Genomic DNA, 17,850 nt, shown 5'->3' with positions numbered 1-17,850 from the left:
CAACACACAGCAGAGAAACAGGAGTCTGAACAGGGCCGGAACCCTGGATCTAGGGGCCCTGTGGTCAGTAAAACAGTGCCCCTGCATCAAAGATGTCTATGCCTTTATCCCCAGAACCTGTTACTATGTGAGGATATCGGCAAAAAGGATGCAGATGTAATTAAGCTTACAGACTTGGAAATGGGGTGGTTAGCTTCAATTATCCAGGTGGGCCCAATCTCATCACAAGTGGCCTTGAAAGCAGAGAACCACTCTGGCTGGAAGCAAAAGGGAAAGTCGGAGAGACTCCCGTATGACAGGGATTTGACATTCCTTATCTGGTTGTGAAACAGGCATAGAGACCTACTTGGAGCTCAGAGACCAGAGAGGCCTCTGGCAGCTCAGGGTGGCCCCCACATAATAGCCATCGAGCATACAGGGACCTCAGTCCTGTAACTGCAAGGGGCTGGATTCTGCCCATAGTCTGAATGAGCTTAGAAGCAGATTCTTCCAGAGTCTCCCAGTAAGAGCCCACCTCACCTTGTTTTTGACCTTGTAAAATTTCTGAGCAGAAAAACTAGCTAAGCCAGCCTGGGCCTCTGACCTACAGAAGTGTGAGAGAAAAAATTTCGAGCTGCTTAGTTTGTGGTAAGTTGGTACAAGCAGCATTAGGAAGATAATATAGGGCCTAAGAACTCATGCCACCTGCCTCCCCTGATTTGGTTCCAGGTGCCAATAATTTTTTTTGCAGGTGGTTTTTATCACCTACAACCGAAGGTTCTGGACTGATGCTGTTACTGTTATCTGACTGCATTCACTGTTTCCCAAACAGCCTGCCCTCATGGGTGGTAGGAGACAGGGCACCCAGGACTTGGGGCAGCCACCACTGCACAGGCTTGGGGATGGCAAAGGATGTGGGAGGGATGGGCTCTCTTGGATCTCAGAGCCTTCAAAGGTCTGAGGCAGTTCATCCAGAAGCTCAGGTGGCCCAGCCCTGCCCCTTCCTCACCAAGCAGGGCTGAGGTCACTGGGGAGAAAGCCGACACCTGGGAGCCAGGGAAGAGTGACTTGTCTGAAGATTTTCTAGGTTGGCTTATCAAACTTGTAAATGTTGACAAGGTCAAAAGATAAAGGGAGTTGTGGTCCAAGGTGAGACATAGGAGGCTCCTGAACTGACCTCCTCCCAGGAACATATCAAATCTACAGCTACACACAGAGCAAATTCTCTCTGAAAGGAATCCAGAAACCTGCTGAGTGACAACTGCACATTGAGAAAATGGGAAAATATCAACATCAAAATGGTAGGAAAGTTTGAGACATACTCTTGCCATGTATTCCATCCCTGGTACAGTGACCTCTACAGGGAGGGAATTTACAGCCCCCAGCTTCTCCCTGAGGAGTGAAGCGTTTGGACCCAACATCTAGGGCCCCAACTTCTAAGACTACTACCCGAGGGAAGAGCCCCCAAAACACCTAGCCCTGAAAGCCCATGGGGCTTTTGTCCCTGAGACCCACCAGACTATACAAACAGGCACGCAGTTCTTATCTGGCTATCCCCCCAGGCCTGCACTAACAAAATTCCAATGGTGTTTTTCACAGAAACAGAAAAAAAAAACAAACAAACAAACAAACCCCCAAAACCCTAAAATTTATATGGAACGACAAAAGGTTCCAAACAGCCAAAACAATCTTGAGAAAGATGAATAAAGCTGGAGGAACTACATTTGTGATTTCAAGTTATATTACAAAGCAATAGTAATCAAAACAGTATGGCATAAAACAGACACAAAGATCAATGGAACAGAATGACGAGTTCAGAGATAAATTCACGTATACGTAGTAATTCAGAACAAAAGAGGCAAGGCCAAGAATATACAATTGTATTGGGAAAACTGGACAGCCATATGCAGAAGAGTGAAACTGGACCTCTGTCTTACACCATACCCCAAATCAACTCAAAATGGATTAAAGACTTGAATGGATTACAACCTGAAACCATACAATTTCTAGGGAAAAACAGGGGGTAAGCTCCTTGGCATTAGTCTTGGCAATTTTTTGGGTTTTTTGGATTTTACACCAAAGGAAAGACCACAAAAGCAAAAATAAACAAGTGGAACTGTATCAAACCAAAAAGCAAAGGGACCATTGACAAAATGAAATGGCAATCAATGGAATTTGAAATATTTGCAAATTTTATATGTGATAAGGGGTTAATATTCAAAATATATAAAGAGCTCAAACAACTCAATAGCAAAATACCCTGAGCATTCTGATTTACAAATGGTCAGAGGAACTGAATAGACATTTTCTCAAAGAAAACAGCCCAATTGTCAACAGGTACTTTAAAAGGTACTCAACATCACTAATCATCTGGGAAATGCAAATCAAAACCACAATGAGATACCACCTCACAACCTGTTAGGATGGCTAAAATCAGAGAGAGAAAAGATAACAATTGTTGGTAAGAATGTTGAGAAAAGGGAACCCTTGTGCACTTTTGGTGGGAGTGTTAATTGGTGCAGTCATTATGGAAAATAGTACAGAGAATCTTTAAAAAAATTAAAAATAGAACTGCCATATGATACAGCAATCCACTTCTAGGTACATATCCAAAGGACATGAAAAAAAAGGGTTTTAAAGAGACATTTGCACTCCCATATACACTGCAAGATAATTCACAATAGCTAATATATGGAAACAACCTAAGTGTCCATTGTTGAAGAAAATCAATAAACAGTCAATAATAAGAATAGAAAAGAGTTTTATCTGAGCCAAATTGAGGACAAACTCAGATTACTCTGAGAAACTGATCTGGAGAGTTTTAGATCTTGTCAGAACAAAGGACATTAAACAAGCCAGGGTTACATTTCTTCAAGTTTTCAAAAAACAAAAAACAAAAAACAGACGTACACAACATGTATGACCTTGGCACCTGGGAAGTGAGTCTTATCATCAAAGGAGTTCCAGCACTGGTGTCCTGAGAAAAGAGTCATTTAATCTTTATTTTTAACATGGATATTCTTTACTTGTGATTAATGTGCCCTTTCCTTTTATAATTAAACAGATGTACAATGTTTATTTGATAGGCCACAAATAGGCTGTTTTTAGTTAGCATAAAATTCAAGTTAACTTATATATAAACCAGAATGACTCCCCTATATCTCAATATGTGATAATTTATTTTATAACCATCAATGGATGAATGGATAAAGAAGATATACACGCACACACAAATATCATTCAGCCATGAGGAAGAAGGAAGTCTTGCCATTTTCAACAACATGGATTGACCTTGAGGGCATTATGCTAAGCCAGACAGTGAAAGATCAATACTGTGTGGTATCACTTATATGTGGAATCTAAAAAAAAAGTCAAACTCTAGAAACAGATAACAGAAGAGTGGTTGCCAGGGACTGGAGGTGGGAGAAATAGGGAAAGATTGGTAAAAGGATACAAACTTTCAGCTGTAAGATGAATAAGGTCTGAGGATCTGATGTAAAACTTGATGACTGGAACTGATAACACCATACTGTATAGTTGTAATTTGCGTAGAGAGTAGAAATTAAATGTTCTCACGAAATAACTTAATAACTAGCTAACCTTGAGGTGCTGGATGTGTTAATTAACTAGATGAGGGAATGCTTTTGCAATGTGGACCTATGTCAAATCCCCAAGATGTACATTTTAAATGCCTTGCAATTTTATATTGTCAATTATACCTCAATGAAGCTGAAAAAAGAAAATTATGATTCCGAGGAAGATTTGCAGCAACAGGATAGAAAAGGCTGATGTTTCACAACATCAGCGCTCACCTAGTTGAAAACAAACAGGAAGAGCTCGGGAAAGAAACGAGGGAAAGGAAATGAGCAAACAGTTCTCAGAGGAGATATAAGGCTAGCTCACAAACAAGGGAGAAAGAAATAAAGAGGAGGCAGAGTCAGGGAAAGAAGGAAGGAAGGAAGGGAGGAAGAGAGGGAGGGAGGGAGGAAAGGAGAGAAAAGGAAGAAGGTAAATAGCACTTTTCACTGAATGGCTGGAGACAATGGCATCTGAGCCCAAAGTTGCCCCCTCCCTTCCCCAGCCTGCCCCCCTGCTCCTGCAACCTCCCCCACCTCCTTCTGGGAAACTTCCACCGCACTTCCTTAGCAAGATTTCTGGAGCTGTGTCTCCCAGAATCTCTGGTCTTTGCACATTTAGGGCCAAAGCCCCTTCAGCTTGCCTGCCTCTCTCCCCAACTCTGCTCCCTGGTTCTGCCTTTCACAAGCATTGATTGAGCATCATGGGCATACAGGTGAGTGCCAGGTGCCGCAATGGAAATGAACATTTCTTAGATACAACACTAAAAGTGTGATTCATAAAAGTAAACAAAATCAATTATTTGGACTTGAACAAACTTAAGAATGTCTGCTCTTTCAAAGACATTTGGGAAAGAATAATGACAAGTCATCAGCTGGGAGAAACTATTTGCAAAGCACATCCCGGAGGAAGGACTTGTATCTAGAGTCTACAAAGAACTCTCAAATATAGTCCTTAGAAGACAAATGACCCCATGAAAAAACATCAGCAAAAGACTGAATGGACATCTCGCCAAAGAATATCTACAGATAGCAAATAATCACATGAAAGATGTTTGACATCATTAGTCATGAAAGAAATGCAAATTAGAATCACAAGGAGAGAACACCGCCCATCTATCAGAATGTCTGAATGACTGAGTCTGACCGTGGTAGGCGTTACTGAGGATGTGGGCAACTGGAACTCTTGTTCGTTGGTGATGGGAATGTAAACTGGACTTTGGAAAGTAAACTTTTCAAGTAAACTTTGGAAAATTGTTGGACAGTTTCTTACTAAGTTAAGTTAAGTTACCACACGATCCTGCCTGCCATTGTTTTACTCCTACTCTCAAGTGTTTACCAAACAGATACAAAACTCATATCCATATGTGAAGACTTGTACATGAATGATCATAGCATCTTTATTTCTAGTAGCTAAATAAACCAATGGTGATATTATACAATGGAATACTATTCAGTAATAAAAAGGACTAAATGATTGATACCTGCCACACCGGGATGAATCTCAAAATAATAATGCTGAGTGAAAGAAGCCAGGTAAGGAAGAATACCTGCTGTGTGATTATGTTATGTATGCAAAAGTCTAGAAAATGCAAATGTGTCTTTAATATAGTAAAATCAGTTGCCTAGAGCTGGGGGAGGGGCAGAAGGGAGAAGTCACAAGAGGCTGGAGGAACTTGGGGTTGATGGGTCTGTTCACTCCGTTGCTTGTGGCAGTGGTTTCATGGGTGTTTACACATATCATAATCTTTCACATCGTACATTTCATGCACATAGTTGATTGCATGTCAGTAATACCTCAATAAAACTGTTAAGAAGAACAAGAAGTGATTATGACACAGGTTCCCTGAGGGGGTTTGTAGGGAGGCAGAGTTGAGATCCAGCCAGGAACAACTCCAGAGTGAGGGGCCGGGTCTCGAGGGTGTGGCTGGGGAGCCCTGGATTGAGAGCCAGCGCCCTGGTGCTTGTTGGGATGGACTCCAGGCCACCAGCCCTGCCCAGGTGACTCCTGCACATTCAGGTGTGCTGTGTTCCTGCCCCATGGGACACTGGGCACAGGACACAGGACACTGGGTGTCTGCTATGTCAGCAATGGGGACGGAAAAGGTCTCCCAGGAGCTGATGTCCCAGTAGAGTCCCAAGGAGGACTAGGGATGAGTGGGGAAGGGCAGGCAGGGGCCAAGGCACAAATGGGATGTCATCCAGGTAGACAGAGGCAGGAGCAGCCCAATCCTGTGTTTCCTGGGGGCTCACCTTTCCCTAGGAGCTGGCAGGGCCTTCCTTCCTCGCAAGTGAGAGCCCCCTGAGCCTGGACCAGGGTGATCTGCTCAGCCCCCACATCCCCACCCACTCCCCTGCCTGGCTGCTGGTCTTGCTTCCCTACCCCCGGGCCCAGGGTGGGGTCTCAGGAAGCCAAACTCTGCCCAGAAAGCGGTAAGACAGATGCAGTGTGACACACCTGTCTGGGGACGGTGCCCCTGCGTTAGTGGAGACCCCAGCCTGCTCCAGGCACTGTGAGAGGGTATCCTTCAGCCAGGGGTAAGGGACCATACGGCCCTGTCCACGTTGAGATGGGAGACGTGCAAGGAGTTGAAAGGCACCAGTTGAGATGGAGCTGGGGCTGCAGCCCCGCCAACAGAGGCTGGGAACAGACGACACGCGACTCCATGCGCTGAAAGTGCCTGCAGGGAGCTGCCCACCTGTGGGGCCTCCCCCCACCCCCACACCCCACTGCCCCGGCTTTAGACAATACTAGGAATGAAGCTGTGAGGCCCGCCTTTGGTGCTGACCTTTCCCGCCCTCTTTCAGCTCAGTCTGCTTTGGGAAGGTGAAACCCCACACCCAGTCCTGCTTGACCAAGGAAGCTTCCAGCAGGACTGGGGGAGCTGGGCTCAGTGCCCCTTCCCACCCTATCCCCCATGGACAGTTACCCTTCTGACAGCCTTGGGCTTCTGGCAAGAGAGCAAGGCCTTTGGCCTTAAGGCTGAGTTGCTCCACTTTCAGAGAAGCCAGAGAGAGGGGGCCAAGGGAGGCCACGTCGTCACGGGCCCCTCCGCCCACTTCCGAGTGGCAGCTCTTCTCCCATTCCCCACCCCGCCCTGCCCTCCCCATCAAAACGGGGAGGGGAGACCCTGACAGAACCATTTCTCTGACTGGGAGCCTCCTCCCTGGGATTTGTACCTCGCACCATCTTGGCCCGATCGTGGACTGTGTTTCTGAGTTGGTTTGGTCTTGGTTTGAGGCTGACCGTAGACCCAGGATGCCACCTGCATTCCCGGAGTTTATGGAGCCAGAAGCCCCGGGCAGGAGCGGGGAGAGGGGTGAAGGTCTCCGCTGCTGTCCTCTACCCTCTTGTCCCTGGGTGGAGTACCCCGTGCCCTTCCTCCCCCTGGAACTGTCATCTGACTGGGGCAGGAGCTGGAAGATTGCCGGGAGCCCCACGTAGATGAGAGAGGAGGGGCTAGAAGGAAGCGGGTCAGTGAGGGGGTGGGGTGGGGGCATTTTCAGAGCCAGGGGACCCACGATTCTGGAGAGTGGGACCCAGGATCTTTCCTTAACATTAGAATGCAGGTGTGGGGGAGCCCCGATTATAGACGGTGGAGAACCAGTGAAGGAGAACAGAGAACCCAGGTCTGGATCTGATGCAGTAACAGTAGTAGCCAACCAACGGAGGCCTGCGTGAGGGCAGAGGGGCTGAGCCGGGAGCCCGGGGCTGGGAGGTCTGCCCCAGGGTGTAGAGGGGACAAGGCCATAGCTGTTCCAGATAGGAGGGCACAAAGGGCAATGAAGGCATGTCTGTGCCTGCCTGACCCATCCTAGGGAGCAGTCACTGCCTTTTACTCTCTGGAAGCAAACTTTTTTGTTAGCCACACTGTCTTGCAGGAAAAAGATGGTGGTGTATTTTATCTCTGAGCCAGACAGAGTTTCTGAGAAGATGTATTTAACTGCAACTAGGATATTAGACTTTTTGGTCCAGTTTGTATGGGCTACTTCTGCTCCTGCCTTATGGTGACCTCAGAATCCTCACAGGAACCTTGACGCTCACGACCAAGGTAGTGGAGGGAGTCTAGTCCCTGGGCGGATGGTGAACTTGGAGCTGCAGCATCACTGTCAGTCCCACCTTTACTCCTGCTGCTGATTTTCCACACCTGGCCTCATGGTCACCTTTCTTGTCCCTTCCTAGTCCTGCATGACACATGTCACAGAAGGGACCCTCACTTTTTTGAGAAAACAGTGCAGGTGGAAAACTGCTCTCTCAGGAATGAGGGGTGAGTGGTCTGGAACTTTATTAGCGGGGTGTTTGCTGCTAAAGGATCACAAGGGACCCAGCAAAATGAGCTTTCGCTGAAAGGACCGGAGGCCAAGGGGCAGAACCACAACATCGACACACTTCCTGCAGGCTGGGGAGAGGAGCCTGCGTGTGGGAGGGAGCGCAGCTGCAAATGAAAAAATTCAGAATCCAGGTTAACGATGCTTTTCTGCAGCCTCGAAGTGCCGGTGAAGGTGGGTTTTGAAGGCAGACTGGGAGCAATGTGGCGGGCAGGTCTGAGCGGATGGGTCACTGTTTTAATTTTAAATCTTATGGTTGCCAGTAAGTGACACACCCAACCTGAAGAATCATTAAAAAAAAAAAAAAAAGAAAGAAGAAAGAAAGGTAGGGATTTATGGGTGATTTATCGGCCTAGATAAGCAGAAAAGGTCCAGGTGCTGCTGGAAACAGCTGATACCAGGACTCTGCCCAGGGATGGAGCTCTGCCTCCTCCTCAGTGGTGCCTCATTTTTCCTCCTGCAGGCGGGGGCATGGCCACCAGCAGCCAGCCTCTCAGCCTCGCCATCCAGAAGGAAAGGGGTCCCCAGGTCTGACCGGCTTGGCTCAAGTCCACCTCCCACCTTGCAAGACCTCAGGGGGGCAGGGTCAAGGCAGAGGTTTCCTTTTGGACTCTGCGGCCAGAGGTGGGAGGGAGAAGGGGGGAAGAGCCCCCCCACTTGGAGGGAGGTCTGCTCAGGCATCTCATGGTAGCACCCCAATTTCTGATCATCAAGGCATCCCAGGCACAGATGGTGTGGCAGAGCCATGTCAGGAGTTGTGTGGTCGCCCTGTACCCCAGCTTTAGCGGGGCCTCTGCCACCCCGAGGTCACAGCTCCCCCTCACCAGCTGCACCCCTGCACCTTTCTGAGCAGTTGATCCTCCCTGAGGTCATTGTGATGAAATGCCACTCCCTCCTTTCTTCCCCATTCCTCGAAGCCCTCTGAACAGCAAAGCTCCAGTTGCAGGGGCGTGATCAGGGGAGGGTCTGGCCTGGCCTGGCTTGGCCCCCTTTTCTGTGATGGGGGAATCTGTCTCCTTGGGATTCCAAGGTGGTCTGGTGATAGCCAGGTCCCCATGTCTCTCACTATTTCCCTGAATCCCTCCGGGGGGGGGTCCCCAAAAGCTCAGAAATCCTTCTCTTTTGCCTGATTTTTGTGCCTGCCGCTCCATGCTCTTTGTGGAGGGAGGGTCCAGGCCATTGACTCCCTGCCCAGGAGTCCGCACCCAACACTTCCCCAGCCTCTGGGCCCCTCTGCCCAAGGCAACTGGGGCCTTGTCTGTGGAGCTTTGGGCTCAGAAACTGGGTCTCCCTGAAGATGGCTCAGCAGGAAGCTCCCAACACCTGGCTCCAGCCCCTCGAATCCTGGGGCCTGGGATCCGGGAGGCCTCAAGCCCTTCAGTCATGCCGCTTCCCAGGTGCGGCCCTTGGGGGCTGGCTTTGACCTGGGGATGGCGCTAGTGTCCCTCCTTCTCATGCCCTGGCCACTTTTGCTCCCACTCTTCTTACCTTTGGCTCAGGCACTTTATCCAGGCTCTGTGCCTGCCTTCTGCCAGTGAAACCAGGTCCCCAGTATGCCCAGACCCTAGCCCTCTGGACCTTTAAGTCTCAGGGACCCCCTGCCTGGCTTCTGCCTCAAAGATGCTGTTGCCTGACTTCAAGCCTGGCCTGGCTGCCACCTGAGGTCCTGCTGGTGTGAGGTGGGCATCCCATACTAACTTCCCTTTCAGTCCTGCCAGTGCCCCGATCTGGGTGTTCAAGAACCAGAACCTAAAGTCCTGGGAGGATGATCTACCATGGTGACTGGCAGAAGGAGCAGCACCATGCCCTTAAGCTTGCGTGGCAGGTGTGTTTCTAGGCAGCACAGAGGCAGTGAAAGTGTAAGCAGCAACCAAGAAGGATGGTGCTCAAACACACCCAGAGTCACTGCATGTAACCTGCAGTTACCACATGACCTGGGAGAAAGGCTCCAGGCCAGCTCTTGCAAGAGCTCCGGTCAAGGCCCGGAGGTGACATGATGCAGCCACCACCTGTCTCCCGCACATGCCGCCCTGTGTGCTGGCCATTCTAGAGGGCACACACCGCCCTGCCCCTTCCAGCTTGCCTGCAGGCCTGGTCCACCCAACCTTCTGCCTCAGGCTGTACCTCCTCGCCTATGACTTCACAACCAACTCTGCTTCTTGGGGGCTGGGGGAGCCCTGGTTTGTAGTGTTTGTCAGTTTCTGTGGTGTAAATATCCCCTCCATGGACAATTTCAAGCTACCAAAATGATGTCACTGAACAGACTTGGGGAGCAATGCATAGTAGCGTTACATCCTATCCACACCCCCTTCCCCAGATACAAGAGACGTAAGTAACCTCTAGGATGAAGAGTAAAATTAGGAAGGGAAGAGTTTTGCATATTTATTCCCATTGTTTTTAACACAACTTAATTATTATTTTTGTAAATAAAGCTTTATTGGAATCGGGGCTGGGATTAGGGTTCTGCAAGCAAAGTAGGGTCATAGAAGCAGAGGGTCAGATGCTGTTTTTATTAAAAAGTTTGATACTTTGTCATGGATTTTTTGCATTAATCTTATTTATTTGTGCTTTTTTTTTTTTTTTTAAGCTTTTCTGATTTGGGCCAAATCCTTCCTAATCTACTGAGTTATCCCTGGTATCTGACTGGATCTCAAACTTTTACCTGCCTCTTATATTCTCACCAAGAGTCATAATTTAAATTGTTGTCATTTACATCTTGTGAATGAAGTAAGTAAGATCAAGTCCTACTCAGGAGAAATTAGGGGGCCAGGTAACCAGAGACCTGAGGTCAGCTTCTAGGGGCAGAAGGACTCTTTCTGAAGGCCTCCCATTTCTCAAAAGTTCCATAGACTTCTCTCCATGGCTTCCCTGGGTGGGTTTCATGGGCAAATCCTAGGAGCTGTACAATTAAATCTCCACGATTAGATGCCCTGTGATTAGCTGCACGATTAGATGACCTGTGAAAACATTTTGGTTTGTGTATTTGGGTTGTCCTTGCTTAGACCATGTTCACAACCAGCTCCCATTAGGCCAGCAGATAGCTGGAATGTTAACAAATTAGTTGTTGGTATTTTACAGAGACACTTTTGTGCCATCAGTCTTGGGATGTGGAAGTGTGTTGTCTACAAGAGGGCTCTCCTAGGGTGCAGTACAGAGGCCAAGGCCTTATTTACTCTTCCCGGAGAGCCATCCAGACCACACCTGGTGACCTCAGTGTAGTTTGCCCCAGTTGGATACTTCCCGCATCACTAAAAGATGGTCTTTTCTTTTCCCCAAACGGCCATTTACAAAACAGACTTTAGCTCATCCGTAGGCTTGACAGAGAAACAGAAGCCATCGTTGCATCAGGGAGAGAATGGATGGTAACGGGTGAATCTCTCACTCCCTCTGGATTCTGGAGACGGGGCTGCTCCCACGCCAAGGCAGGGTAAGGCTGTGCCCATCAGCGGCATCTGAGGAATCTGGAGGGAGTGGATTTGCTCAGGAGAATTAGAGAGATTTTTCCATGATGCTCCTCTGCTGTTCATCTACACTCTGCCTTTTCACGGTTTCACCATGGAGCGCTTCCATTTCAGGGACTCAGTCTTTGTGTCTCCTGTTTGTCCGTGTCAATAATACTGAGAAAAGTATTTGTGTTTTCTGGCCCACAGAGTCCTAACACGCCCAGACTTGCACCACTGCCAAGAACTCGCAAGTTTACCCAGGGTCCCAGCCCATGAAGTGTTTACGGTCATCATTGCAGGGGTAACCTGGCCTCTTGCCTGCCCCAACGTTCTCCTGTTTACCTTCTCTGCCTGCTCTCCTGAGGAGTCAGAAGGCCACTGAAAAACACAATGCTTATCCTTAATTTATGTCAGTGGGACCACTGAGATGTCTCCACTAACGGGCATGGCCAAGGCAAATGGACTTCCTGGGAGATAGCATGTGATTTTATTTATCTCACACACACACACACACACACACACAGGCACACAGGCACACACAAGTACCATCTAAATACTGATAATTTTATTTCAATATTTCTGTTTTAGGACAGGTCAGACCCTGCTACTAGCTTGGGTAACATTGCTGGCTCTGCACGTGAAATTTCTTCCCCTTTCCTAAGTGGGCCCTGATGTCACCCCTAGCAAAGAGCAAGCATAGGCCTCCTCCCACAGAGACCAGTCACAGTGCCAGTGATGCTGTTTGCATCTATGGTCTTAATGGAAGGAGGGAAATGGCATTAAACTGGTCAGCCCTCTGAGCCCTTAAAACACATGTGCAGAAGCACGGGGCTGCTTTGGAACTGCTGTATTCCCAGCCATAGTGGGTAAGGTACCAAATTTTCATCAGAGTTTAAAAGAGGAAGGAAGTACCAAGTCTGCTGCTCAGGCAGAGGCTTGAGCATGAGTTTCCCTTATTCTAAGTCCCTTCTGTTTCCTCGTAGTTGGTCTCAGTGAGGAGGACCGGGTTTCCACTGAGGCCGATGTCCTGTCTCTGGCTGAGCTGTCCGGACTTGGCTTCTCCATGCAAGCTCTGGAGGTGGATGAGCTGGTGGGTTTGGCTCTGCTGCTCCCTCAGCTGGGTGCCGGGGGAGGGTAGGCAGGAAGGGCAGTGTCAGGAGCCCGGCTTGCGGGCTGCGGTGGGCCTGCCCCTGGACGCTGGAGAGCTGGCCTCCTCAGGCCACTCAGCGGCTCAGAGATAACTGTCTCTTCCCATCTGTCACCTGCAGCAGCTGGCTGAGAACAGGAAGCTGGCTGGGTCATTGGGCAAGGGGACGGTGACACCTCACTTCCTGGAAGCGTGGCCGCCTGGAGAAGAAAAGCCAAGCAAGCTGCCAGCACCAGGGCTGACTCGGCACAGAGCCCCCTCTGTCAGCCCTCCCTTCAACCAGCTGTGGGCAGACAGAAGGCAGAGAACCTTCCCTGCCCGGGTCGCCTCCTCTGTGATCAGGGCCTGACTCTGTGGTCACACTTTCCTCCCAGGAAGCAGGCTGCTCCATGTGGGGACTCAGTGAGCTTCGCTAGCAGCAGCTCGTGTGTTTGGGACCTGCGTCTGCTGCTCCCCACCCCGGGGGCCGTGTGGTGCTCTTGGCCCCTCAGCTCCTGGGTGCTGCTACTGTGACCATTCCTAGATGGGGCTCCCGGGCCTGGCCTGGTGCAGCCTGGAAGTCAGGTAGGGATAGCGAGGCCTGTCTGCCCCTCTCCAGGCCCAGCTTGGCCTGCATTTGCTGGCGTTTCCTGTGGCCCTGTGTTTGGAAGCAGCCTGACCTGCACTGCGGGTGGGGAGATGGGGTTAGGGCTTCGCTGTGTGTTTCCCAGCAGAGAGGTGCTGAGAGAAGGACCCCGCCCCTTCCCCCGGTTCTGCGCACGCCCCGTGCTGTGCAGACTTGGCCCATTATCCACGCTTCCAGCTCAAAGGGTCCCCATTTGGCCACAGCGCCCAGGGCCCTGTCAGGAAGAGGGGGTGGGGAACAGTCACAGGAGTGCATATATCCTGAGTGTGACTGATTCTGTCCCGCCTGACATTCTTTTGTTTGGCTTCTCTTTTGTTTTCCGTTCTTTTTAGTAAAGCCCTTTAGAAAAGTCCAGGCTCAGTTGGGGAGTGGGGTGGGGGTGGGGTTGGTCAGCTGGCCAGCTGGGAGGGGAGACAGAGAAACGGTCTTTACCATGAGCAAAAGGGCAGGAGGGTGGCCTCAGGGACAGAGTGGGGTCCAAGTCCCTCTGGCGGCCCCTCTGCCTGGCCCACGAGGAAGCACCTGCTTCTGCTTGATCACGAGGCTGCCCTGAGCAGTTGCTGGCTGCCTCCCACCAGAAGGCAGGTCCAGGTTTCAGGTCTGACCACGCAAGCCCCACGCACGGGCACCTCGTCACTGAGTGGCACATACTGCCTGGAGGGTCTCACTCTGCCAGCTTGTGCCTGAGCTGCTGAGGCCAAGGGCAACTTCTTAAACAGAAATTTATGGTCCTGGTCCTATGGGGAGGGGAAGCGGGCCTCTCCCCTTGGTCTGATGGGCACAGGAGGAGCACGAGTCGGGTGAGGAAGCCCAGTTCATCCCCCCTCCCCCCAGGCTGACTTACTCTGCAGGCTCCTCGTGGAGGACATCGTGGAGCCGGGGCGGCCAGCCTGCTGGGGGCCACACAAGGAGAACTGGGGGGACACAGCCGATGCCTTGGCCTTGGGTGAGTTCAGATCCAGCATCTCCGGGGTGCGGGGGGCCCGGGGCTTGCAGGTGAAGCCTGATGTAAACTCCCTGGAACAGAACGTGCAATGCAGACCCACAGGAGGAAGGAAGGATTTCCCCTTTGGAGCACCAATAGATGCCAGGCAGGCACTGCTCTGGGCAGGGGGAGGTAGAATAGGGCACCCAGAGGCATAAACCCTGCCCCATGGAGCTCACATTCTAGGGAAGGACAGAGATGACGAAAGAAAGAAATGCTAAGAAGGAGATCAAGCAAGGAACATGGGAGACAAAGTATTAGATCGAATGGCCAGGAGGTGTGGCTGGCAGAGTAATGGCCCCCATTAGTGTCCACATCCTACTCCCTGGAACCGTACATGACAAATGGGAATTAAGGCTGCAGATGTGAGATTATCCTAGATTATGGGGGTGAGCCCAAGGTAATTACAAGTTTCCTTAAAACTGGGAGAGAGAGGTAGAAGAAGAGAGTCAGGGAAATGGGTATGGCCATGAAGAAAAGCCCAGAGATGCAACGCTGCTGGCTTTGAGGGTGGAGAAGGGGCCACAAGCCAAGGAGGGCAGGACGCCTCTAGAAGCCAGAAAAGACAGAGAAGAGATTTGCCCTTAGACCTCCGGAAAGTAACATGTCCTGTGGGCACCTTGTTTCCGGCCCAGTGAGTCCTGTGTAGGACTTCTAAGATAATAAGATAATGAATGTGCATTTGTTCGGTCACCAAATTTGTGGTAATTGACCACAGTAGCAATTGAAGACTGATTTAGAAGGGGCAGCCAGGGAAGGCCTCGCTAAGAAGGTGACATTTAGCCGCCACACAACCCTGTGTGGCAGGCATTACTACCCCATTTTACAGTTGTCCAAACTGAGGCTCCAAATTAGTAAACTTTCCCAAGGTCACACATGTTACAAGCAGATAGTAAGGCCAAGACCTGAACTCAGTGGGATCTTACAGCCAGCCATTCTCCAGATGCCTGCCGGACCCCAGCCCAATGGAGACTGGAGGCCACGTCTGGGAGCCAGCTCCCTTCTCTCTTTTGGTGCCTGCAGCCACCGCAGGTGCGGCTGGGGATGTGAGTCCCCCGCCCAGCCCTTGGCTCTCTGGCTGTCACTGAGCTATAGACAAGCTCAACTCTCATGCCCACCTTGACTTCTGGACCTCTGCTAGCTACATGCTGGTTTTCCTGACAACAACTCTGAAGACTGGAGCCCCAGGCTGTCACCCAGGATTGTTGTCACCATTGAATGAGCTGATGTAAGCACCAGCTCAGCTCCCGGCAGGGAGCAGATGCTCCTGGTCCCACTTCCCTTCAATAACTGGGCGTTTCCATTTGCAGGCTGCACACAGTGGGTGCACAGAGGATACTGTGAACCTGGTGAGTGAGGGTGTGCCCCCTCCGCACCCTCAGGACAGGGAGATGCTGACTGTCTGCAGGGCTCCCCAGTGGGCAGTGGGGAGTGTATGTGTGTGTGTGTGTGTGTGCGCGCATGTGCTGGGGGATGAAGCCAGGGACTGTAGGATCTGGTGGCAGGGGAGGAGGCTGCAGGGGCCCCCGAGGGCGGGCTCATGGAAGGACCCAGACTCTTAGTCCTGTTCTGTTGCTCTCTAGCTGGTGACTGAGAGTGAGCAAGTCTGCTGACATTTTGGAAGCCTCATTTTCCCCAAGTGTAAAATATTTCCTATAGAACAGCTCTGAAGCTTCAGTGAGGCAGTGCCCCAGGCCCAGTCGCGGTAAGCGCTTAGTAACTGGGGGTTCGGGTTCTGAGGAGTGTGACTTGGGAGGAGACTGCGTAATTTTTTGACTCATTTCTATATGCCTCCCTTTTTCACACTGCGAATCTATTACTTCAACAATTAGAAAAGTAAAATTTAGATATCTGAAAAGTCTCCAATTTCAAATTTAGAGAAAGATTGGCATAAAACCTGTCCATCTTCTAGACAGGAAACCTTTCATACCAGCTTGAAAAAGATGAGGGGGTGGGATTAAGTCCAATGACTTTTTTTTAAACTTTAAGATAATTTTTTTCTTTAAAAAGCAAACTTATCTTTATGTCACTCACAGTATCACCCCTCCAGATAGTGTCCATGTTAGACCTTTTATCAGTTCACTGGTCAAATTGCCCTCCTTGTCTGTGAACTTCCTAAAAACAGGAATTTGGTGTGGTTGATCTTTGATCCCCAGCGCCCAGCACAGGTCTCAGCACACGTGTGCATTATGAGTGAGTGAAAGAGAAGCAAAATGTTAGGGCAACGGCATCACAAATTACAGCGTATCGATGAGATGAGAGTACATGATCAGTGTAAACTGTAAGGATGGGGGCTCCTCAGACATATGAGAGAAAACGGAACAAGGCCAAAAACAGAGCAGTACAGAAGGGCGCGTAAGTATGACTGCAACGATGTGAAAACAGGCACGTACCACTGATGCTTTTCTTACATATGCATAGATCAGTCCTTGATGTGGGCTAGAGAGGTGGTTTTCCTTTAATATTATTTGGTTCAAATGATTTTTTTTCTATTTTGCTATTCTATTTCCAACATTTTTATCATTGTTATAGCAGTTAGCTATTTAAAAATTCTGGTAAAATAGACATAAGTAAAAATGACGATCTTGACCATTTTTAAATGTGGCCCCAACTACATTTTAAGAAGGAACAATTGAGAGAAATTAGTAAAAGCTACTCAGGTGAATACTGGCCGCTGTTCCTGGCAGCGGTAACGACAGAGGGGTAGCCTTGGGTTACCTGGGGATGGCCCATCACACGGTCATGGGACAGGGTGGCCAGATGTGGGGGAGCTAGTTGTACAGGCCCGGGATGGCCGGCCTGCTTCATTTCATGGGGCCTTAAAGCCAGTGGGCCACAAGGTCAAGTTGCAGGGTGAGGGGCAGCTGAGGGGAGTTGGCAAGTGAAGGGAGAGAAAGGGAATCTACAAGCTCCCAACCCAGGGCAACCAGAAAAGGGCTCCATCCTTTTGGAGAGCAATTTGGCCATGCGTATGAAAACCCGTATGTGTAGGTTAATTTTGTGTGTCAATGCTGCTGGGCCATGGCGCCTCGGTATTTGATCAAATATTGTTTTGGATATTTCTGTGCAGGTGTATTTTGGGTGAGGTTAAGATTAAATAGGTGGACTTTGAGTAAAGCAGGTTATCCTTCAGAATGTGGGTGGGCCTCATCCAATCACTTCTGGATTTTGGACTTGCCAAGCCTCTATAACCAGGTGAGCCAATTCCTTAAAATAAATCTAATTATACACACTTCCTGTTGGTTCAGTTCCTCTGGAGAACCCTGACTAATACACTTTAAAAGCCAGCCTACTCTTTGCCCTAGGGTATGACCTTTGTTTGGCCAGGGTGGCAGCGTTGTTGTTGGGGAAAGAGCGCCCTCAGACAGAGGCTCCCTCTGGCTGGCTCCTCCCTCTGGCATTGGACAAAGTAGCCCTTGGCAGACCCCAGGGAGCCCCCTTTGGCTTGGCAGAGCCCACCCCCCGTGAGGTCCTCCAAACCACCTTGAGGGCTGCAGGAGGCGGTTGTGTTGACTGAGGATGCTGGGCGCTGTCACTGAACTCTGCAAGGATGATGGCATCAGCGCCTTCCGGGAAGGACACTGCGGGAGGCAGGGGTGGATGGCTGTTGGTGAGAGTCAGCTTGGTCCCTGAATGCCCCCTAGCTATCCCCCCAGGATAGGTAGCCTGGGTAGCCAGGAGCCAGAGCCAGGAAATGGCAATGGTCTGGCAGGAGATGCAGCCAGATTAGGGCAGAGCGAAAAACGCACATGGGAAAAGCACATGGA

General features: G+C 50.0%; 1 protein-coding gene across 2 annotated transcripts in view; it reads right to left on the bottom strand.

The window, feature by feature from the left end:
- Positions 1 to 11,869: 11,869 nt before the first annotated feature.
- The window catches only part of ARMC9 (armadillo repeat containing 9), a 141,641-nt gene continuing 135,660 nt past the window's right edge, over positions 11,870 to 17,850 (bottom strand). For both annotated transcript variants that reach the window (XM_072961844.1, XM_031677865.2), the window contains 2 exons: positions 13,943 to 14,115; positions 11,870 to 12,673 (listed from right to left, as the gene is read on the bottom strand). In XM_072961844.1, coding sequence (XP_072817945.1) covers positions 12,651 to 12,673; positions 13,943 to 14,115 — 196 coding nt within the window. In that variant the 3' untranslated portion in view covers positions 11,870 to 12,650. The remainder of the gene's footprint in view (positions 12,674 to 13,942; positions 14,116 to 17,850) is intronic.

This window comes from Vicugna pacos, chromosome 5, assembly GCF_048564905.1.
Source record: "Vicugna pacos chromosome 5, VicPac4, whole genome shotgun sequence".
Classification (NCBI taxonomy): Eukaryota; Metazoa; Chordata; class Mammalia; order Artiodactyla; family Camelidae; genus Vicugna; species Vicugna pacos.
The sequence above is the reverse complement of the archived record's forward strand: the minus strand, read 5'-3'. Positions and strand labels throughout refer to the sequence as shown.